The sequence below is a fragment of the Moschus berezovskii genome, chromosome 4 (genome assembly GCF_049115385.1).
Source record: "Moschus berezovskii isolate FMDL1 chromosome 4, NW_MosBer_1.0, whole genome shotgun sequence".
Taxonomy (NCBI): Eukaryota; Metazoa; Chordata; class Mammalia; order Artiodactyla; family Moschidae; genus Moschus; species Moschus berezovskii.
Genome location: NC_142463.1, coordinates 22,148,242 through 22,172,481, shown reverse-complemented (window position 1 = coordinate 22,172,481; position 24,240 = coordinate 22,148,242). Strand labels below are relative to the sequence as shown.

Sequence of the window (24,240 nt, the reverse complement as noted above, 5' to 3'; positions counted from 1 at the left end):
GTGAGTACCCTGCTGGCGACGGCTCTCTCCGCTGCCCCGGGAGCCCGGGCCTGGGGGCAGCGCCCAGGGCGCGGGCGGAAGGAGCTGAGGCGCCCCCCTTACTCTGCCGGTCTTGGCCCCCAGTCCCCCCTCCCCCGCCCCGGCTGGAGAGGTCGGGGGATTAGTCCCTCCCGCTTGGCGGCAGCCTAAGGCGGAAGAGCGCGAGTCCGGGGCGGAGCTCCCCGAGCGGGGTGGGGCTGGCGGGGGCGGGCGGAGTGCCCCGGCGGAGGGGCCCGGCGGGAACAAACAGCCGCCGCGGCGGGAGCGCTGCTCGGACGGCCGGAGGCAGATCGGCCTCTTGCCCGCAGATCCCGCAAACCCTCGCTCCCTGGAGCCGCTGCCTTCAGTGCGCTCAGCCCTGGATGCTAAGGGTTCACGCGGGTGCCAGCTGGAGCTGGGAGCAGCAGACCGTCCCCCACCCGTCACCTCCTCAAGGCAGCGCCCGGGCCACCGAGGCTGAAGCGCAGTTGGAGCCGCACCAGCGGAGCCTGAGACGCCGGGACCAACGCCGCCGGAGCGGGGCCCGAAGGAACCCGAGCGGCTTCCGGCCCGAGGCGAGACGCACTTAAGTGATCGCGAGGAGCAAAGCTGGCGTTCTCAGCCTCGGGCCTCGGAGAGGTGAGCGATTCTGGCTGCGCCCCTGTCTCCCCCTCCAAGGCCTGGACCCCGCCACGAGGGGACCCCATCCCCTCGCCACGCCGCGGGACTCCAGACGGGGGACTGTGTGCGGGCAGACCCAGGGATCGCCTCGCGTGCGCGTTGCCCGCTTTCCGAAAGCTTTTCTGGGGCGCTTCGGTCGTCTCGAGAGCGCGGACCGGCCCATCGCTGTTCGCCTGTACCCGATCTTCTTCTGTCTTGGTACCCGTTTGCCTCGCTCAAGCTCTGTGAATGTGTCCCTGTAGCCCTCGGTAAATCTCTGCCCCTATTTTCTGTGGAAACCCTGCATTTATCTGGATTTCTGTTCATCGGTCTGAGAATCTCTCTCGATTTCCCTGTTTCTCCCACCCCCAGTCTCACTACAGAGATACCTACGTTCCTTCTCCCTTCCCCCTTCTCTCGCCGGACTCGCAGGCTCTACCGACAGGCAGCCCCGAGACCTCTGTCAATGAACCCTGACCTCAACCGCAAGCCAGTGTTGCCTTCAGCTTTCACAATCGTGTGCACACAGTGTTGGTTCCGTGCTCTCTTTCTCATCAGCTGGGTTCCTGGCCATACCGTTAGGACTCCTCCTCTCCTGGCCTCCCTCCAGCAACCAGTAACTCCCAATTCAGACTGGGGCCGTCTCAACCTCTGGGGGTGACAGGGGAGATGGGCACTGGACGTGATCAAGTAGAGCCGATGGACCGGCTGCTGCCCCGACAGCGCCCCACAGTGGTCAAAGCTCGGCATGCGGGCCGCGAGCCCCAGCTGCGCTCAGCTGTCGCAGACTGTAGGACTGTCAGCTAGTGATTCTCCACCCCTACCCGCCGCCTCAGTTTCCTGCTCTAAACAGTAGTTAAGAGCAAAAACCCTGGAGCCAGCCTGCTGGGAGCCCAGTGCTGGCTTCACTCCTTACCTGCTCTTTGTATTTTGTGTTTCTTCCTCTGTAAAAATGAGGTTAAAAACTCTGGAGCCAGCCTGGTGGGATCCCAGTGCTGGCTTCACTCCTTACCTGCTCTTTGTATTTTGTGTTTCTTCCTCTGTAAAAATGAGGTTAAAAACATCCACCCCCTGAATAATATGTAAAAGTAGCCACATCACTCTAGGCTAGTTACAAAGGAGGATATTGAAGGCACTTTGCAGACTCCTGGGGAGAAAGGGATTCGGAGCAGTGTAGTCTCCCATCTGGATCTCATACCCCCTTCTAGCCCTGGGCTGGGTTACACGGCTGCTATCTATTAATAGTCCTCTCCAGTCACCCTACTGAACTAGGTTTTCTGTACATAGTACTGGGGGCAGAGTAGAAGGGATTTATCCACCCTGCAGGCTATATCTCAGCAGGGTCATGTGAGAGTGGATGAAATCTTTCACCCAACAGCAGTCTCCGTTCTAGTGTATTCCACAGGTGGGACAACAGAGGCCTGGGGGCAGGGGGGACTCAGTCTCCTATAACATGAAAAAGCATGGCTGGGTGCAACCCTTGTCATGGAATCCTCATAATAAGAGTTCTCCATCCTCCCCAGCGATTCAGCTAAGAGCAGAATAGAGTGGAAGGCAGATCTGGCTGCTCATATCCTGTGAGAGCAAGTCTGCTGGGCACCCCCATCTGGGACTTCAGACCAAGGGGATCCACCTAGTGTGCTGGGTCTGCAACAAAGACTGTCCTTGGGAAAAGAGAAGTGCTCCAGTCCTCAAACTATAATCAAGAAATTGGACAGAGACTAGTGGCCCTGGAATCAGAATTTCATAGGTGTTGGGGCCCCCCAGGAAACAAATAAAGGCCTTGGGGAGAGGTATTTGCATGAGTCCAGATAAACTCACATACCCAGGGTTGCCATATTTTACCAGATTTATTTTATCTGGCAAACCTATGCAATCTCCAAGCTTGCTCATTACTACAGGGACCTCTCACTGACCCTCACAGACACCCCCATACCATCCACCACATACACAGCAGCTCCAATCCAGCTGAACTCTGGTAATGTCTAAGTAAATGGAGAGAAAAATAACACTGGCATCATCCTTCTCCATCTCACTTTCTAAATGTCTTTATTTCTAAAATGGCAAATGTGAACCAGTAGCTTTTCTTTGCCAGCCTTCTCTCCTGGTTCCCCTCACTCAAGCCCCCTGCCAAGTTCAGGGTGAAACTAACTGAGACGTTTGCTGCCCAAAGATCCTTATTCTTGCTCCAGTCAAGACTCTGCCTTTCTACAGAGCAGCTGCAGCCACCAGCCCACACCTCTGCCTGGCCCTGCTTCACCCTCTGTTCTGCTGAGACTCAGGTCAAGGAAAGAAGACATGGCCCCGGTTCTGCAAGGTGATTCTTAAAAAAAAAAAAAAATCCTCCAGATCCACAGTTATAAGAGTGGAAACAGGCCAAGGAGATCATGTGACTTGCTAGGCTTTTTGAAGGGCCCCTCAGTTGTGTTGGGCCCAGGTGTCCAGGTTCTCAGACTAGAACTCCTCTATTTATAACGCTGATTAACAGCTGACCCAAGCTCAGCGCTTGCCTGGGGAGGAGTGTTTCTGGGAGCTTCTCACTCCTCCCAAAGCTCTGGCCAAATTTGTCCCGAACAATGCCAGGAATAGGTGCCCTGGGGCTGGGAGAATGGCGACCCAATATTCGGGATTCGTTTAGTTTCCTGCCCTTCTCTCGTGGCTCCAGCCTTTCCTGCCTGCGGGCTCTACTTCTTCGACGTCTCTCGGTTGTGTGTGCGTCCTTGAGTGTGTCTGTCACTCCCCGCCGCGAAAACCTGGGTGCTGACAGAAGTCTAGGCTTTCAGCACCCATGCCTGCAGCCTCCAAGAAGCAGGAGGCGACAGACTGTGCGGGTCTTGATTATAATGTCACTGGTAGTTCTCAGCCTCTTTCCTCCGTCTCAGTATTTAGCCACCTTTCTCGAGCAGCCCAGAAAGGACTGAGAGAAAGCGTCGGGGGCGGGGGTGGCGGGCGCCGATCTAGGGAATTTTCCACTCGGAAATGTTCAGAGCACCGACAAGAGGTTGTTGCTTGTTGGTTGCGCTGTGCTGCTATCAGTAGCGTCCCTCCCCTTATGGCTCCTCCCTGCCCTTCTTCTGGCCCCCGTAGACGTACTCTTCTCCTCGGCTGGAGGGAAAGGAGAGATCTCAGATGGCTGTGAGAATATAATTGTCATCACGAAACCGGCCATGAGCGGCGCAGAGCTAGCTAGAGGCGGGGGCGCGGCGCGGAGCTCTCCCGCGGCCTTCCCACGGTTCGCGTGGGGTGAGCGCGGAGGTCCGCCCCTCTATGCAGACCCGCGGCAAAGCGCCGCCTGAGCCAGGCAGGGGACCCCACGCCTGCACGCTTCTCTGATTTTACTCACAAACCTAGCCAAGCTACCGCGCAGCCACCCGCTCTTTTAGTCCCTCCCCCGGGCCGCAGCTCTGGAGCAAGACGGCGGTTGGGCCGCAGCGGGTCCATCTCCCCTTTCTCCTCCAGATCATCGCCTTCTCAAAGGCGGTCGGCAGTCTTGGCCCTGAGTGGGAGGCGGGAGACTCCAGATCGTGTGACCTGCAGGGGCGAGCTGCAGGCGGCAGGGCTTCACACACGCAGGAGTTCAGGGAGAGGCCGGCCTCTCCGCGAGCCCAGAAATGGCAGGGCCTCCGGCAGCGAGAGCTCTTTCACTCCCAGGCTAGCTAGCTTTGCACCGGCTCAGGGGTCGGTGCCTCTGCGGTCCCCCACACCAATCCTCCGCCTCTTGGAGGACTTTCGCTTCTTCCATTGTGCACGGCCACCGTCCCCCGGCTGCATGATGGGAGCTCGCGGGAGCACCCTCTGGCCCCAGCCCTGGGCGCCGCGGAGCCTGTGCACTCCAGTTCGTTCGCGGGAAGAGGGTTGCGGGCTCCGGAGGGTGTAAAAACAGCGCGGGTCCCAGACAACCCTCCCGACCAGGAAAGCCGGCTTCGCAGCGACCGGGAAGGACCGGCCACGATTGGGAGATACACCGCCTGGGGAGTTGGAGACTCTTCCAGGTGTGTGGAGGCCTGGGCATCAGGTCAGAGTGCCTTGCGGAGTGCGTCTGCCCCTCCGGGCGTAGGGCGACGATGGCTTTGTGTGCTCAAGTACGTCTCTGAGAGGCCGGCCCCGGTGCCGAGTTCTCCCGTTCCCGACCGCACATCTGGGCCGGGGACAGCCCCGGAACGATCGCCAGCCAGGCCCACAGCTGCACATTAGGGCCCGAAGGGGTGCGACCTGGTCGCGAGCTGCAGACCCACTCCGGGCCGCGGCGTGACCCTCCAGGGAAAGAGGCTGTGAGGGTGCGAGCCTGGGCAGGGGACTTGCACCTTGGCGAGGAGAGGAAGGACAGGGGCCCCGCGCGGAGAGCCAAGGGGACTGCAGCGGCCGCCTCCTTCCTATGAAGTCCTCGCCGCCGGCGAGGACCGCAGTGCCGCGGGAACCGGACGGCTTTCCGCAGCCCGGAGCTGGGGCGAAGAGGGAGGAGCGGGTGCGGAGCCGTCCGAATGAGATCCCCTACCCTATACGCACGAACGCGCACACGCGCCTCACGTTTAGCCTTTCGGAGCCCCAGGAAGGGTCACTGATGATGCCGTAAGTCCGCGCGGGGGCGAGTAAATATTGCTGGACCTGAGTCCTCTGGAGCTGCTGTGGAGCCGCGGAAGCCAAGCTATAGGGGACCAGCCAGAGTCCAGGCTCTGCCGCGCGGGAGCTGGGGACGGATTCCAGGGAAACAGCGACCTCTGGAGGAGCCGCGCAGACACGCAACGAGGCAGGAACTGGTCGACCAGGTCTGGGATCAAAGCTCCCCTTCCCTACCCTACTCTGCTGGCAAAATCGTTCAGAGACTTATAACCTCTGGACTCCTCTTTGCGCGTGCTTGTTTCCTTTCCCAGCTTATACCCAAGCTTCAAATCCTGGCTCAAATCCTGCCTTCTTGAGAGCCCAACTCATCTTTCCCTCTTCCTGCTCTGAGCTCCTAAGAGCCTAAAGCCTGAACCCTCGACTCTAGCGCTCTACCGCACTAGGCAATTGATCTTTCTCCAAAGAAAGGCTCATTAGTCCATCCACTCACCCACCCTTTGCATTCCATGCTGGATGTGCTGTTTTCCTTCTTCCCCCCTTCACCACCTGTAAATAAAGAATGAAATCATTTATCCCAAAACTGGACTGTCGATTTTCAAAGTTCTTTTCTTAGATGGGGAAATTGAGACCCATTTCCAAGTCAGAGAGAGGGCTGACTTGCCCAAGGTCACACAGCAAAGGTGGAACTAGATCCCATGTCCCAGCCCAGAGCCCTCTCCATTTCACCTGAATAGGAAGGGGAAATGCCAGAAGGAACTTGGGTGTAGGCGTGTAGAGGCAGGGGTTGGGGGGGGGTAGTTCCTGTTCCAGGATGGGGGAGTAAGAAGGGCAGGGAGGGCAAAGTTGCCCTGGAAGATCAAACTCTTCTTTCCCCTGACTCCAACCCAGATCAAGCTACTTTGAAGGGCTCCAAATTTCAGGGGTTGGCCAAGTGTCCTTACATCATCAGGCAGGTCTGTTGGAGGCTGAAAACAACTTCAATTCAGACAAATACCACCCTCTCCTCTAACCTGGAAAGGGAGAGAGGGGCTGGTAATTAATACCCAGAGGGTGCTGCTGAGATCTGAGGTCAGCCAGAGAAGGCCTTCTGGTGCTTGCAGTTAGAAGGTTAAGGGAGAAGCTGGGAGGGTGATTGGCATGTAATTTGTAGGAGGCTCCTGTGATACCTGCCTGGCAGCCTGAGGCCTCCTCAGGGATGCTTTCCTTCTGGGCATCATGTGCTTCTCTGCAAAGGCTACCAGGCAGCCTGGTCCCTGCCTGCTTGTCCAGCCTCAAATCCAGTCTCGGCACTGATTTGCTCTTTCTCATGTCTTCACCTTGCACGCAGCTCACTCCTCCTAATCCATCCATTTCAAATGTTGAGATTTCTGAGTTGCTTCCCCTCCCCATAACACCCCACACTGGCCAGGCTGTGCAGAGCTCCTGCCTCTGTTTCCAAAATGCTAATTCCCTCTCTTGTCACAATTTGTTTTCTAGTCTGTTGCCCTCGCGAGACTGTGTACCCCGTGAGAACAGAAATCACATTGTCTTCATCCTCATCTTTCCTCCTCTACAAAACAGGGATAATAGTTGTACCTACCTCATTGAATAGTTGTGGGAATTAAATGAAATAAGGCACTTAGCCCAGTGCCTGAAACTTTCAGAGAATCTCAACAACTATTTCTTATCACTATCGTCATCATTATTAAACACTACCTCCTGCCAGGCACAAAGTCCAACACAGATACTCAGATAAGGTTAGATATGTGGATGCATGATAGAATAAATGAGTGAGTCATATGACACACTTCTCAGTCTGGGGCTCTAGACAAGGTTGTATCTAGCTTACATCATCACTAGAGATACGTGTTCTCTTATGACGTTGCTTCTCCCCCATCAGTCCTCTTCCCGGAAGGAAGGAGAATGTGTCTCCCCATCAGGGGGAGTTTTTCCCTGGTCCCTGAAGCCACTGGATTTCTCTCTCATGCTGTCTACTTCAGTTTTTTCCTTTAAAATGGTCCTGATCAATCACACCAGCCACACTTTGCCAGCATCTCCTAGGGTCTCTCCATTGCCTATGAGACAAAACTCAGTCTCCTTAGCATGGTGAGCTGAATATGTTCAGTTTTGAGATGTCCCACCTCTCTGCTGGGTGAGGTCTCCTGTGTTCCGTGTGGTCCTCCCGATGGGGCTGTTCAGTCTGTATCCTCCTCACACTTGCCTCCAGGAGCAGACAGACAGCCTGGTTGGATCAAATATAGCATTGCAAGCCCAGGGTGATAGGCCTAGGTGGGACCGAAGTCAAGCCAATCACTCCTTCTACAAGATTCAATATGTGAACTCTGAGATGCCAGGATATAAGGACTCTGGGGCTCTGGGATACATGGACATGGAACTCTTGGAGGTTCTCCTTTTGGATCAGAAGATCAGCACGCAGGTCTAGCTGCCAGCAACCATCCTTCCTGTCATGTGGAGAGTGCTGTTTGACATCAAAGTCCATCCACAGATGAAAACACCCTAAGGAGCCAGAGCTTAGTGGCAATGTTGAGTCCTCCTCCTCTGCCTGAAACTAGAATCTTCAGACTTCACGGGTGTTCTAAAGATATTCCCCTTTCTGCTTAGTAGCTTGAGTCAAATTTTTCACAAACAGCAGCACCATAGCAGAGACGGATCCTGGGCTCCTGAGACCATTGAAGTGCCATGCCATTCTGAACTGCCTGCACAGACTTTTATGTGAAAAAGAAAGAAACTTCAATCTTGGTTAAGCCACTTAACCAAGTGTGGAATTTTCTTTGGTATGTAAGGTTGGGGAGGAGGGAATCAGTTGCTCACAGTTGAACTTAACCCTAATTAATACAGGGAGGGAATGGGGGAATGTCTCAAAGACATGAGACCTGGTTTGGGAGATGTTAGCCTGGAGAATAAAAGACTGGGGGTTGAGATAGCCACCATCTCCAGATCTCCGCAGGGCTGACCTGGAGCACGAAGACCAAGGCAAAAGGGGATCTGAAGGTTATAAAGAGACTCAATTTCTGTGACTCCATGGAAGGGAGAAATTCCACCATGGCTGTCCTTCAGAGATTCGATCTGCTACTTCGATGGTAGTGAGCTCCCCATCACTAGAAATGCATAGTAGAGGCTGGAAAATCACTGGGCAGGAATCTTAAAGCCATCCAGGTACAGCAGAAAGAGTACAGGTCTCAGAGCTGTGTTTTAATTATGCTCTCACCACTTACTAGTTTCAGACAAATGATCTCTCTAAGCCTCAGTTTTCTCATTTGTAAAGTATCCAGGTAGCTAGGTTGGAGACAGAGACCAAGGAAATTTCCTGGCACTACCTCTCAGGGATTTATGAAGCCTAGTACTCCAGTTGGAGCCAACTAGGAGTCAGGAGGCCTTGGTGAGGCTCCTCGCTCTTCTCTTCAACCTTGACATTTTTGAGTATGCCTGCTCCAACCTGCCAAAAGAATGTATCTCCCCTGGTTTGTTCATGAGACTGGAGAGGAACAGTTGCACCTGAGGCCTCAGATCTACTCCCAGACCTACCCCTCCCTTCCTGTGTCACCTCAGATACACCTCTGAACTTCTCTCATCCTCAGTTTCCTTATCTGACATGTGAGAAGCGCATCTTCTCTTCTGGGCAGTCTGGATCCAGAATCAGGGCTCTGAGCTACAGTACTGTGCCCTATCTATAACTCCAAATGTGAGCAATTGACATTCACAGCAATACTATGTTTCTGTAGAGCCTGACCTTGCCCAGGTTCTTGCTCTTCCCAGCCCAGGTCAGCCTGGAATGGTGCCATCTGTCACATGAGCTGATGTCATGAGTCTGGGATGACCTGAGGTTCCCCAGCTGTGGAGGGATTTGGTTTCAGCCAGGAGTTTGGCTCTGATCATCACATGCTTGCCTGTCACAAAGGGCTCTGCTTGATCTTCCCTCGTCCACTTCCTCCCACAAGGCTGGGGCTACTCAGATTTGGATGATTAGAGGCAAGGAAATGGGAAATCAAAGGCCAGAGAGGAGCAGATCTTAGAACGTGATCCTATGATCAGAAGAAGGGAGTCATGATTGGGGTCTGAACGGGGAGGGCCAGAAGGGCAGATGGCAGTGTCTGGAAGGAGGCCTGGAGGTCCCTACACCTGCCAGTGATGCCCATGGTTTGGGGGCTGGAAGGGAGAAGAGCTATCACCCTGCACAGATTGGGCCCAGGACATAGACCCACCCAGGGTGGAGTGGCAGTGCCCAGCCTTCCCAAATCTAGAGACCAGAACATCTTTGGGAAGGCCACCGGGGAGAAGGGCAGTGAGGTTTGAGTAGGTGAAATTCTGACCACAGTCACTAAGAGTCCTTTTGTTAAAAGAGGGCAACTGCCAAGAATAGGGGAGAATGGAAGATCTGGGAGGGCTTCCTGGGGGAGGTGGAAACTACAGCCCGTTTTTCTCTTCTAAAACAAATCACTGGGCTCCTCATGAGCAAGTGTCTTTCAGAGATCTGAAGCTACCCTCAGCCCCAATTGGCATCCAAATGGATCCTAGCTGCTCAAATCAGGTGCATACAAGGTGGCCAATAGGTGGCGCTTTTGTCTCCACAAAATTAATGAGAGGAGAACAGGGGAGAGACCGGATTAAAGGGAGAGAGAGGAGAGAAGGAAGTGTCTATGAGGGAGGAAGGGGAAAACTGAAAGAAAAAGGAAACCAGAAGCTGTCACTTGGCTTGGGAAAGTAGCTTTCAATATCAGGACTGTGGGTGTGAGTTGAGGGGACACAGATATTGGGATGAGCTGAGGAATTTTATTGGTGTTTGGGGCTTTCCATCCAAGTTTCCATCTCCACTGGCCTCTCTCAGAGGAAGAGAATGACTTGGGAGTCAGAGGGACCTGGGGTCCAGTTCTGAGTCTGTCACTTTGCAGCTTGACCTGGGTAAGTCACTTAACCTTTATGAGCCTCAATTTCATCATCTATTAAGTGGAGCTAAGAATTCTAACAAGCTTCCCTGGTGGCTCAGATGGTAAAGAATTCTAATAATGCCATCCTGCATTCCTGGAATAAACTGTATTTGCTTGATCGTGCATTTTTATAATACACTACTGGCTTTAATTTGGTGATATTTCATTAAGGAACTCTGATGCTTCTTTTATATGGGAGAATAGCTATAGTTTGCATGTTCACTGCTTATCAGTTTTTGATAACATCATTAAGTAGATAGAATTGGGATGACTTCCATTCTTCTTGTGTTCTGGAACAATTTATTTAACTAGAAAAATAGGTTCCTTAATGATTTGAAAGAACTCACTGGTGATACTGGCTAGCCTAAATGTTTTCTGGTGGGAGCAGTGGGGAATGGTCTCTGGCAGTGTTTTCTTTGGAAGGACTGATGCTAAAGCTGAAACTCCGATACTCTGGCCACCTCATGTGACGAGCTGACTCACTGGAAAAGACTCTGATGCTGGGAAGGATTGGGGGCGGGAGGAGACAGGGACGACAGAGAATGAGATGGCTAGATGGCATCACCGACTCGATGGACATGAGTTTGAGTGAACTCTGGGAGTTGGTGATGGACAGGGAGGCCTGGCGTGCTGTGATTCATGGGGTCGCAAAGAGTTGGACACGACTGAGCGACTGAACTGAACTGAACTGTACTAATACGTCTGTTGTTTGTTTTAGTCACTAAGCTGTGTCCAACTTTTTTTGATCCCGCCAGGCTCCCTTGCCCATAGGATTTCCCAGGCAAGAATACTGGAGTAGGTTGCTATTTCCTTCTTCAGGAGATCATCCCAACCCACAGGTCAAACCCACATCTCCTGCTAGGCAGGTGGATTTTTTTTAAACACAGAGCCCAGCAGGGAAGCCCCTATTATGATTAGTTACTCCTTAAACTAGTCAAATGAAACCAGATTGTCTCCTAGTCAAATGCCCATGCCCCCCAAAGTTTCAGAGTGGGCATGTGAAGTGAAAGTCACTCAGTCGTATCCGACTGTTTGTGACCCCATGGACTATACAGTCCATGGAATTCTCCAGGCCAGAACACTGGAGAGGGTAGCCCTTCCCTTCTCCAGGGGGTCTTCCCAACCCAGGAATTGAATGGGGTCCCGTAAGGGGGCAGGCAGATTCTTTACCAACTGAGCTATCAGGGAGTGGGCATGAGGCTGCGATTAAATGGGAAAGTGTGTAACCTCCATGGAATAGGATGGTTTTAACCAATGGCTGCTTGTTTCTATACCTTTGTACTACTTTTCTCTACCACCACCAATTACTGCTATCAAGCCACCATCCTTTCCTGCCTGGATACTGCAGTAACCTTTTAATTGGTCTCCCCACCCCACCCCAGTAACAGCATATTTTGGGCTATGAAATTTCCTTTCAGACTTTTCCTTTGACTGCATTGTATGGATTTTAATATGTACTATTCTCACCTTTGGGCTTCCCTGGTGGCTCAGAGGTTAAAGCGTCTGCCTCCATTGCGGGAGACCCAGGTTCGATCCCTGGGTCGGGAAGATCCCCTGGAGAAGGAAACGGTAACCCACTCCAGTATTCTTGCCTGGAGAATCCCATGGACGGAGAAGCCTGGTAGGCTACAGTCCATGGGGTCGCATAGAGTCGGACACGACTGAGTGACGGAACGGAACGGAATTCTCACCTTTATGATTTTATAGTCTATAACTATAATTCCCTCTAATTTTAGAGTTACTTAGATAAACGACTTAAATCTTCAAGTGCTTGTTTCAAAATCTGGTCCAAGAACATATTCTTATACAATCACAAATTTATGAACATTTTTTAATGTTATGTTTTTGTTTCAGCAGTAATCTTAAACACATTCATTTAAGCATATTGTGGATCACTTAAATGACCTCCTGATATCATAGGTATCAGAAACTTGGTATTTAGAGTCTTCATTTGCATTTATTATCAAGGAGTTCTTTAATCTTGAGATAAGGTAAAAAATGATGTAACCTTGATAAATAAGTGCAGTGTTTGGGCCTGTTGGTGACATGGCCTGCTACATGAAGGAATGCTTGCACTTCATTCAGAAGAAAAAAAATAATGGATGGATTTAGCCATCACACAGCTCAAGGCACACCAAACCCAAAGACCTACAGTGGGGCAGTCACAGTCACATTCACAGTATAAGTGTTTTGTTTCAGCAAAACAATGTCTTTTTTTACATTTGATTAATGTAATGAATTTGAATTTTTATTTTGTAGCTCTGTTTGAATTTAATTTATTAAAATACTTTGTTTTACAGTTATATAAGAGATACAAGTCTGAGGAATTTATACCTGCTTGTACTAAATGACATTATAATAAAAAATTAAAATCAATTCTGGGGGCCCACAGAGCTTTATTCCTTTAGAAGGAGACCACTTTAGCCTCCTGTATCCTGCAAAATCCTCCCCTACCTTATACTTCTAGGTATTTCCCATGGGCTTAAAACCAGCCAAGCCAGTCCCTAGCAGCAGAGGGTTCTTCGTGTGGTCCATTTTTTCATCTGCCTTCCCAGGTGAAGCACAACCCTGAAGATTACCTGAAGGAGCTTCTCTACTGACATGCTGGCCTGTGTCCTTGCCAAGGATGTCACTTTCCTAGGTACTCAATTTTCTACCTGCCAGGGTGACAGTGGCCACTTTCTTGAGCTGAATCCCACAGGCCCTCTAAGCAGCTCAGCATCATCGTGGGCCCAAAGTCATTCTTTCCAGGGGTTCCAAATCCCCTAAGGCAGGAAGCAACTCCTCTCAGCTCACCTATGAGTAACTTCTTATTCCTATAAGGAACTCAGAACCCATTCCCCTAGCTTAACTCTCCTACCCAAACAAGCATCCCTCATTTCTATAACACTGAGCCTCCTTCCAAGTTTCCCAGTAGGTAGGTAGGATAGGCGGGAAGTATGTGCTGAACCCAAGAAACAGTCTCCCATCCCCCTCGTTCTCAACCACCCCTAAATAAAGTCTACAGAACACAGCTTTGACAGAATCATTTAATTGTCAAAGGGCACACTTAGCTTCTCATGCTAAAATAATCATCTTAATTTCAGATAATGCAAAAATTTCCCCCAAATTGACCTCAACTGAAACAAAGAAATAAACCAAAAGGGAAGGTTGGAATCCCAGGAGCACAGGATCCAACAAAGGATAGAGATGGAGGGAATTCCAAGGAAAACAGTAAGGGGAAATTTCAGGGCCACATCTGGGCAGCAGACATGGAGCACAATCAGCCTAGTCTGAAGCTGGAGGACAGAAGGCTCTGGGAGAGATGCCCCCGGGAAAGGAAAAACACGACCAAAAGCGATGACAGATTTCCTGATAAATTTGACTTCATGAAAAACTATGCTATTGGAAGATATGGGAAGATTTAGCCACAGGTATAAAGCTAAGCAAATGAAAACAAAAATAAAGCAGTAACTCCAGGAAAACTCAAAGTTGCACCAAAAGAAAAAAGAAGAAAAAGGAATAGTAGTCATGGTACACTAGTAACTTATTGGAGAACAAAATTTATATGGCAATAGTCACGTAAAAGGGCTTCCTTGTTGACTCAGTGGTAAAGGACTTGCCTGCTAATGCAGGAGCTGCAGGTTCAGTCCCTGGGTTGGGAAGATCCCCTGGAGAAGGAAATGGCAACCCACTCCAGTATTCTTGCCTGGAGAATCACATGGATAGTGGAACCTGATGGGCTATAGTCCATGGGATCACAAAAAGTCAGACACAACTTAGTAACTAAACAAGAAAAAGAAGTAATGTAAATCCTAGAAACTAACCAAACATTGGTAATTTCAGGTAGAGGTGGGAAGAGATAGAGATTTAGAGGTAAATGATCATCTATCATAATAGGAAGTTAATCGTTTATGTTTTAAGAGAGAATAGTATAAGCATGGAAATAGGAAAGTAGATCCAAAAGAGACAAATATAAACTGAAAATACATGCTTCTAAGAAACAAGGCACAGGTCCTAAGGTCTTTGATTGCTATTTGACTTGCTAGGTTATATGATTGTTTCAATTTAATAAAAACAAAACTCAAGTGTTAAAAAATGTATCTTCAGAGTAAAGATGATATCAAGTTTTCTATAAGAATGAAGGGGTAAGTATTTGCTTAACATTTCTGAAGACTATTCAAATTATTTCCTCCAAAAAGAGGGTAGAGGAAATTATATTGAAATCTTACTTCTAGAAAAAAAAAAAGTGTTTGGTGCTTTAAAGACAGAATTGAATTAGGGCTTTTGCTTTGTTTTTTCAACACCTCCCAAAGTGTCAAAATTCTTAGGATGCTGTATGACATGTAGCTTTGCAGACAATGAACTCTGTAAGGGCATAAACACTCTCATGTTTGTATCCCTATTGGTCTCAGAGCCCAGCACAAGGTCTGGCACACAGTCAGCCCTCCCTGATGTTGAATAAAGGAAAGTTAAAAAGCATTTTTAAAATAAAAATTTTCTGACTTTCTAGTTCAGTATTTACCTTTCTGGTATTTCCATGCAGACATTTCTCATCTCCTCCCCACTATTTCAAGATCCCAGGGACAGAGAGTTGTATGGCAAATAACAAGGTTTGAATTCAGAATTCAAGAAGCACTTCCCGACTTCAGCCAAGTAAGAAGGATCCTCTTCTTCCGGTCTGTGGAAGTTTCTTGGATTTGGAAGGAATTTATCATGAAGTTCTGTGACGCAGGAGGACTGTAACACCACTTGGAGCAGAAGCAAGTATGCATTTTGATCTCCGCGGGACTCTATTCCTTAGAGAACTGAGGGCGGGATCTTCCCGACTGCTTGGCTGCAGGGAGGGGCGATTTCTCATTGGACCAATGGGGACTTAGTCTCCACCTCCACGTCTTTCAGCTCTACTGCAGATCAGTGCGAGGACGGCAAGTGAGAATGGGTAAGATGGTGCCAAAGTACTGTCAACCCAATCATTATTCAGTAAGTCAGGCACAATATTAGACACGAGGGATTCATTCATTCAGTCAGTCATCAAATATTAAGTGAAGGACTGTTATGCATCAGGCAAATTAAATCTGACTTGCCCAAAGGGGATACTAGCTGAGGGAGCAGGGTCTATCCAGAGCATTTCATACCAGACTCTGCATACCTACTGCCCTACCTCCAAAGAGGGCCTTCCCTGCCTTCTCGGATTTCCTGAACCTTTCTTCTCTATGAGCTGCTTACTCTCTGTAGTCACCCTCCATCGCTGACCCTAGAGCTTTAAACTCTTGTATCAGGCACGTCCAACATGCAAATCACGTTCACCCTGGGCTCAGACACACTGATCCCCTCCCCTGCCCTTCCCCACATCTAATTCAGGCCCTAGTAGACTGGGAGCCCTGGGGCAAAGGAGCTGGGAAAAGCCTGATGCTTAGCGTTTGGATCAGCACCAGAAAGCAGGATAGGGTCAAAGGCCAACTCCCTCCCTCTCCTGCCACTTCTGAATGCTCAGTGCTGCCCTGTCCTTGGTGCTGGGGACAGTCATGAATCAGCTCAGGTATCTGCTGCTCCAGCTCCCATTTTAGCAGGGGAGTTAAGACAGGGTGCAGAATCCAGCTCCAGAAGTTTAGCAGGGCATGTATGGTTCTGCGGCCTTGTCCCACTCCTTAAAGTAGGGAGTAACCTTTTAAACTGAGCCCCAGCCTTGGCACGGTGCCTTTACTCCAGAATACTGTGCGTGCTAATCACCCTGGAATTTTGTTAAATTGTGGAAACCGATAATTTAATGGGTCTGAGTTAAGATTCTGCATTTCTACCAAGCTCGCAGGTACCTGGACCACAGTTTGAGTGGAAGGCTGTAGGGCACTTGTCTCATTTCTCTGAGAACTGATTGATGTCTCTTCCTCACTGATCCATAAGCTCAAAGCATGGATCTTGCCCATTTGTTTAGTGATATATTCCCAGTGCTTGGCACATTCAGTGAGTGCTTTTTGGAGGAGTAGCCATTGCTCCCTTATCCATGGGAGCTGGGAATAATCCCACACAGCAGTCAAACCCACTGGCCAAATACACTCACCTGCATGCCCCATTTCTACCAACTTCTGCAGCAGGTGATGGATGGCATTTCATCAGGCCTACCATGAGCACAGCTATGGCTGAATCACATCCTAATCCTACTTCATGAACCTTTGCCTGGTAACACTCAAGGGGCTCAGCCCATGTGGCAACCCAAGATCCTGAACAGAACTCCCCTACTGTCTCCCCAGACCACTCCCCCAAGTCACCAGCCAGCACACCAAGCCCAGAGGAAAGTTTCTTCTTTTTAATTAAACTAGTTTTAATTAATAATAATAATAATCTAGTAAGTCTCAAGTTTTTCAGATGATGAGGCAGCCCACTAACTCCTCCTGAAGTCAAGGAGCCCTTGGTGTTGCTTGACTCAGAAATGAAGAGCTGTCCTGGGGTCTGGAGGAGCTCAGCCAGGTTCCAGTCTGTGTTAAAGGGGAATGCTCTCTCAGTAGGAAACAGAACGGACAGGTAAGTGGGAGTGGGGAACAAGCTTGTGGGGGAATGAAGGGACAACAGCCAGGGAGTCACAGACCTAGGCCTCTAATGTGTTATTTAAAAAAAAAAACCACACACACACCCAGGGGAGGTTAAAGACCAGTTGGGAGGAAGTTTGAGATCGCAGGTCTGACTTCCAAGGCTTGAAATTCACCAGAAATTCGAGGTGGGGTCTCACAGGTGGTTCGCCAGGATCCCCAGACATGGGACCCAAAACAGTGCAGGGGTCGGGGGCGTGCACAGATGAGGGCTCACAATGGAGGGAGAAGAAAAGCGGGCCTTACAATTCGGGATGGGGGATGGGGGTTTAAGTCCAGTGGAGAGAAGGTGCGAGGTTCCCTAGGGATGAGGGACAGCGGCGGGTGAAACAGGTGTGCTCAGTCCACGAGGCAGAGCTGGGGAGCTCCAAGGAGCGCTCGAAGGCACGGGGACAGAGATTGGGGCTCCTTCCCGCCGATGGGAAGGGGGCTCACAGGTAGCGCTCCAACCCAGGCGCGTAGCCCGGCGGCCGCAGGTAGGCCTCCCCCGGGCCGAGGGGGCCGAGCGCGGTTCCCGGCCCTGCCAAGGCCAGCAGCGGCTCGGCTGGCAGCGGGCCGGGGCCGGGGCGCGTCGCGGGCAGCCCCAGGCGGTCGGCCGGCGGGGAGTAGAGCGGCGGGGAGGCGGTGCAGGGCGAGAAGGCGGCGTCGGGGGCCGCGCAGCAGGGCGGCTCGGGGGCGCCCAGCCCCGCCAGCTCGGGCGGCAGGCTCACCAGGCTGTCGACGCTGAAGAGGCGCGCGGGCGGCGCGGAGCCGGGGGCGGCGGGGGGCGGCGGCGCGAGCAGCGCGGGCCCGGGGCCGGGCGCGTAGGGCGCGTAGGGGAAGGGCGGCGGGCCGGCGGCGGGCGGCGGGGCCGCGAGCACGGGCAGCTCGGCGCGCTTGAAGCGCTTGCGGCGCCGCAGGAAGCTGCCGTTGTCGAACATGTCTGCGGCCGCCGGGTCGAGCGTCCAGTAGTTGCCCTTGCCCGGGTTGCCCGGCTCGCGGGGCACCTTGACGAAGCAGTCGTTGAGCGTGAGGTTGTGGCGGATGCTGTTCTGCCACTTGCGCGGGCTGTCGCGGTAGAAGGCGAAGCGCTCGGTGATGAAGCGGTAGATGGCGGCCAGCGTGAGGCGGCGGCCCGGGGCGTGCGCCAGCGCCATGGCGATGAGCGCGATGTATGAGTAGGGCGGCTTCCCGCGCTGCAGGGGCCGCCGCCGCCGGCGCCCCGGGCCGGGCGCCGGCGCGGGCTCCGGCTCCCCGCGGTCCGCCGCCGCCTCCTCGGGCTCCGGCCCGGGCTCGGCTCCGGCGAGCGGCGACGGCGGCGGCCCCGACGGCGCGACCGAGGGCGGGGCCGGAAAGCCCGAGAAAGCTGCGGGCGGCTCCATGTCGCTGCGCCCCGTCATGGGAATGCGGCGGGCTGCCCGCGTTCTCGGAGAGACCCGGGCCGCTGACCTGCCTTATATGGACACGGCCCCCTCCCTCTGTGCCCCCAGCCAGGGGCTAGGGCTCGGACCTTCTCCGCTGGCCAGCGCCTCCCCCTCTAATTTGCCTTCCCAATCCTCTTACAAGGCTGACAGTTCTCTCCCCCATCCCCAGCGTTTCACCCCTCCCTTGGCTCCGTCCCTTTGGGTCAGTCTTTCCCAGACCCAGCCTCATCCCTTCTCCATCTCCATTGGGTCAGCCCCTGGTCCAAGCCCCATCACACCAGCCCCCTTCCCTTTCCATTCCCCCCTCAACCTCCACCCCTTTGGGTCAATGCCAATCACAAATCCATCCATTCAGAGCACTCTCTGAGCCCCCTCCCCATCCTACTTCTCTCAGCTAAGTCCTATCCCCTCTGTCCTTCTCTCCTAGAACCCCTCCGCGTCCTTCCAATCCCAGCTGGGGTAGAGATGAGAGCCGCCCAGAGCCAGCTTGCCAACCCTCAGCATCCTAATGCTGTGCTGGTCAAAGAGGTGTCAAACCCACCCCAGGACATTAGACAATGGAGAAAGGTAGGTTGGGGGGAAGGGAAGAGCAGAAGGCAGGCTTTGTCAGGGGAGGATATTTCCTGGCTCCAGGGTTAGCATCTCCTCTCTCTGCTATCTCCCCCACAACCTTGTCCCATCCAGGCCAGTATCCTTTGAAAAAACAAAATTGTGGAAAGCGATCCAGCCAGCAGATTTGGGAGCCGGAGAACCGATTACTTTAAATCAAGAGCCCCCTAGAAAAGCTGTAATTTGGAATTGCCTTCTGGCTGCCTCTTCTCCATGCATCTTCTGTTCTAGAAAAAAGGCTTCGTTTTTCACACCCTCATGTCAGGCACCCTGGGAAGATACACAAAACACAGACGCACAGCCCAAAGTTCCAAGAAGCAGTTACTGGCTCAAAGAGAGACCCCCCCCAAGTGCTTCCACAGACTGGAAATCTGAGAGAGCTGCTTACTGGCCCAGAAATGCCAGACTCACATCTGACTGGGGAATGTTCTGGCGGGGTGTGTGCATGCTGAGTCTCTTCGGTCGTGTCTGACTCTTTGGGACCCTTTGGATTGTAGCCCAACAGACTCCTCTGTTCACAGGATTCTCCAGGCGAGAATTCTGGAGTAGGTTGCTGTGCCCTTCTCCAGGTGATATTATGGACCCAGGGATTGAACCCAGGTCTCTTGTGTCTCCTGCATTGGCAGGCGGGTTCTTTACCACTAGTGCCATCTGGAAAGCTCCAGAAATGCCAGACTCATAGCTCATTGGGGAAGGTGATGATGAGGAGGTCCTTTATTCTTTATTAAAATCTATCTCTAGGAAATACCACCACCCACCACACTGTTCAAAAGAGATACAACCCTGAGCCTATTTCAGGAAACTTTTCCAAAGGGACAGGAAAGCCAGACCTGGCTTGGAGGGAACTAAGAGATGAAAGAGTCTTGCCTTAAAGAGGCTAGTCCTGGAGATAGGCAAGTTCAAGGGAGCAGGGCTGAGAGTAGGTAAGACTACTGAAGTGACCCAAAATTAAGGGAGTGCTCACTCTCAGGGTCAGCATCTGAGAGCCAGTTTCCCCTTAAGTTTGGAGCCCTAGGTGTCTCACCCCAGTTGTGGCTGCTGTGGAGTGCCCCTAGGTACAGATGATCAAAGCTAACTACAGCAGCCAGAGGGCCTAGGGCTTCAAATTCCAAACTCAAAGCTTAACAGCCCACTCTCCCAGCTCCAATCTCAGCAGATAATATAACAGCCACCATTACTGAGCATTGTGTATGTGGTAAACACATACATTAGCTCACTTAAATGTGAATACCTTGTGAGGTCATACTGTTATTATCCCTGTTTTGCAGATAAGGAAACTAAGGCTTTGAGAGGTTAAAACACTTCCCTGACTTCACATAGCTAGTAAGTGGCAGATGGGATTAAACCCAGAGTTCAGTGCACCAGCACGCCATCATACCATGATATATTAAAGCTGAGACTATTGAAATAATTTACTCTAGAGTCCTTCCAGCTCTCACAACTTCATCTGCAAAATTGGTGCCTAGCCTCTCTCTCCTGACCTCCAAGTCAGCACATCCAAGTGTCCAATTAACATGACCCTCGACCCAGTGCACCCCCAACTCCATCTTCCTCCCCATCCTGCAGTCCAAATCTCAGCCAATTGACCCCTTGTCCCTTACCACCTAGATCAGAAATATTGGGCATCATCTCAGGCTCCTCCCTCCCCCATCACTCCCCACATCTGAGCAATCCACAAGTCCTGTCAATTCCACATGGATCCAAATCCATCCTTCCTTCAGTTCTCCTGGCCTCAGTTTCACCCACATCACTGATCGAGCACCTCTGTGCCATGTCCTTTGCCAGTGCTCAGGGGAGACAGAGTGAAGAGATGGACACCCAGACAACTACCAACCACTTTGAGAGAGACAGGCAAAGAGGACCGAGAAGCAGAGAGGAAGGAGAAGATGACACTCTCGAGAGAACTAGAGACAACCCCCCTCCCACTGCAAGTGAAGAATCAGCCTGGTTTACACACGAAGAGACCTCACCTCAGTCCCCTCTCCACCTTGCATCCTACTGCCTGGCACAGGCCTTGGGAGCATAAGATGGTGCAGTCACAGTGAACAACTCACCAAAGAGGAAGGCAAGACAAGCAGCTGCAGCAGCAGGGATCCTGGCTCCAAGAGCCGCTCATTTGAGCCTCAGTTTCCTCACCTGCTGCAGAGGGACAATAATGGACCCTCTCGGTGTTGTTATGAGACTCAAATGAGATCGTGTATGAGAGTGCCTGGCCCACACCAGCACCTGGTAATAGACTTTTTAAATAAGAGATTTCTTTTCTACTATGCACCTGGCATTTCTGGTATTAAACCAGGAAGGGAAGGAGAGAGGCAGAGCCACAGAAATGATTTCAGCACCTGCATGTATTCAGCCAGGTGCAGCAGAATGCTGCAGCTATTCTCAGGCAGGAAACCAGAGCCAGTCTTTCTCCCCTTCCCTTAGGGCTGAAGCCCCCCTCCAAAGACCCCTACCATAGCCTCCGGGGGTCGGGAGTGGGTTGTAAGAGAATGACTCTTACTACCTCCCTTGGCAGACTGAAATTTTCTTGTACTATCCATTTTCCAGTCCATGTGTAGAGTCTGGGACATATAGTGTATGTTCAGTAAGTGATACTGAATGTGTGGTTGGCTATGCTACTCTTGGGGAGAGTGGGGGCAGGGAGCTGGGCCAAAGGGGTGAGAACCCAGACTTTTCTAGTTCTCTGTGTCTGCCTGGCCCCCTCCTTTGGGCCTGCTTCCCGGAGCCAAGCAGGCCGGTGTCAGGGGGTGGCCCAAGGGCTAATCCTTGTTTTCAGCGTGGCTGGGCCCTCTTTTCACAGGCCCTGGGCCGGACGGGATGCGGCTGAGCATCCGGGCATAAGATGGCCAGTGAAGGCGGCCCCTTTCTCATGGGCCTGGATTCCAGGCGGCCCAGCGTCTGAGTGGAGCCCCTGGGGCGGGAGGAACACAGTGGCTGGGCTGGGCAGGCCTTTGTCTGACCATGCTGGGTGGATATTCAGGCTGGCAGGAGGGATTAATGGCCAGGGATTGGCCCGGGGGCCGGCCTTCCCACTGCCCTTTAGAGGCCAAAGGCCCAGGTCAGGGCACACAGTGTTGATGGCTCCCTAGATAGGAGTGGAAATTCCCACCCTGTCCAAAGCTGTTAGCATCAGCCCCCAAGGCTCCCTGCCCCTAGCCCCACCTCTGCAGAGGCACCATGAGCCAAGAGGGGCTTTGAGGCAAGGAGCAGAGGGTGGTGGCCAGAGCTTCCCAGCCAGTCTTCCTGGGAGAGAGGGCTGAGGCTGAAAGTTATCTTGGGTCCTTGCCCCAAGATTCACAGCCACCCTTTGAGGACCCCCAACTGCTCCTCCAGAGCTCTGGAGCAAAAGAGCTATGTTAACCCAGTGAGGGTCCAAAGGACCAGCCTGAGCTGTCACTAGGCCCTGAAAGGCTTCCTAGAATATTCTTCAAATACCCTAGTTTGACGGAGAAGGCAATGGCACCCCACTCCAGTACTCTTGCCTGGAAAATCCCACGGATGGAGGAGCCTGGTAGGCTGCGGTCCATGGGGTCGCTAAGAGTCAGACACGACTGAGTGACTTCACTTTCACTTTTCACTTTCATGCATTGGAGAAGAAAATGGCAACCCACTCCAGTGTTCTTGCCTGGAGAATCCCAGGGACGGGGGAGCCTGGTGGGCTGCCGTCTATGGGGTTGCACAGAGTCGGACATGACTGAAGCACAGCAGCAGCAGCACCCTAGTTTGAAATCACTCTAGTCATTTATTCCTAAAGCCCTCCGTCACAGCTGCCACAGAACCCATAGCCCAGAGGCTGAGAAGGGTCTTAGGAACTCAAGGAATTCTTGGAGACACCCTGACCCCAGCCCTGACAGCCAGGGATCCCAAGGGTTGCTTCAGGGCCTCCTCCCTCTTACCTCTAAGACCAGAGCTGCCCAAGGTACTGCTCCTTTCTCAAAAGTCAGGGGCAGAGAGTTGCAGCCTGGCGAGGGGGCATGTTGGGTGCCCAGTCTGGGATGGCCTTTTCTAACCAGGCTGCTCCTGAACCAGGGATGAAAGGAGCAGCCCCAGCCTTACGGACAGAGCCTGAACTCTGCAACACCCTCTGGGCTGAGTGGCCTGCACCAGCCTCGGGAAATGGAACAGGGGCAGCAGGCCTGACTCTGGAGAAAGAGCATCAGAGAAGAACCCAGGAAGAGGCTGCCCCTCATCGCACATCTTCATTCCGCAAGCACTCTCATTCAGCAAATCCCAAGGACCTGTGTCTAGACTGTCCTAGGTGCTGGGTCAGTGATGAGTCAGACTCTCCTCTACCTTCACTATGCCCAGGAGAGGGCAGCCATGCAGCCACTGGTGGTCAGGGTGTGATACAGGAAGAGAAGGGATGGTAGGGGCACAGAAAAGGGAGCCCACCCCGCCTGGCAAAGCCAGAAGGCTTCCTGAAGAGGGTAGAAGTGCAGCTGCAGGGGGGCAGGCCCAGGCGGGATGAGGGCTCACTCTCTGTGCCCCCGCCTCATCTCAGCACTGCTCTTACTGAATTTCCGTGTGTCTGTCTCTCGCATTACGGGTACCGTGTCTCACTCATATTTGAATCCCTGGCACTTAGTATAGTGCCTGGTACAAGCTGATAGTGGATAAATGTGAATCAGATGGTCACATGGATGGCTAAGTACTGTGACAAGAAAATCGCAGGTGCAAAGACAAGAGAATATAGTCCATTCTGGGAAGTGCAAGACTTTCAGTATTTTTCTACTAAAAATGAGATGAGCTTAATATCCATGACGGCCTAATTGGGCAAAGAATTTGCAAAAGAATAGATACATGTATATGTATAACTGAATCATTTTGTTGTGTACCTGAAACTACCACAATATTGTTAATCAACTGTGTGCTCCAATATAAAATAAAAAGTTAAAAAAATTAGATGAGCTAAATACCTGTAAAATTCTTAGGACACTGCCTGACACATCAATACTGCTTGTTAGCTATTTTAACTTTTTAAAATTATTATTTTCAATAAAGCTTTAATTATTTGCTTATTTTAGTGAAGACACTGAACTTTTGTTGTTTTGAATACATTTATTAATAGAACATAGGTCTTGGTAAGTGGTGCCTATGACTATAACAGTTTTTCAAAGATGAAGAATATGTATTTTTCTGACAAAATTTTATGAAAAAGACAAAAGTTGTGAACCACATAATAATAAATATTGGAAATCATATCAAAATAAGCAGATCAACCATGTAATGAAAAAAATCACTTGGTCTTTTAGTAAAAGTTTGTTTTCTAAAAACATTATGAAGTGTTTTTTGTTGTTACTATTATTGTTTACTGTGGCTGGTGTAGAGCATCGGGGTACTGAGACAGAGAAGGTAGGCGAAGTCAGATTATAGATGACTTTATTTGCCAGGCTTCAGAAATTACGTCTTTCTAAAGACAACAGGAAAGCTTGGAATATTTTTCAGCAGGGGAGTGACAAGGTCAGACCCGTTGTTTCGATCAGGGTGACAGCAGATGGA

General features: G+C 51.6%; 1 protein-coding gene and 1 long non-coding RNA gene across 3 annotated transcripts; one reads left to right on the top strand and one right to left on the bottom strand.

Annotated features, from left to right (window-relative positions):
• The first annotated feature begins 10 nt into the window (after nt 1-10).
• Nucleotides 11-23,981, top strand: LOC129541360 (uncharacterized). 2 transcript variants are annotated; one of them, XR_008682811.2, is made up of 5 exons: nt 11-657; nt 14,689-15,084; nt 16,501-16,664; nt 18,560-18,699; nt 22,771-23,981. It is a non-coding gene; the product is annotated as an uncharacterized LOC129541360 (long non-coding RNA). The 2 variants fall into 2 exon arrangements; XR_008682812.2 differs by having other exon boundaries at nt 15-657; nt 14,689-14,909.
• On the bottom strand, nt 17,060-18,108 carry FOXE3 (forkhead box E3). The gene has a single exon (XM_055403202.2). The coding sequence runs from the start codon at nt 18,106-18,108 to the stop codon at nt 17,161-17,163; it is 948 nt and encodes a 315-aa protein (XP_055259177.2). The 3' UTR covers nt 17,060-17,160.
• Nucleotides 23,982-24,240: the final 259 nt, after the last annotated feature.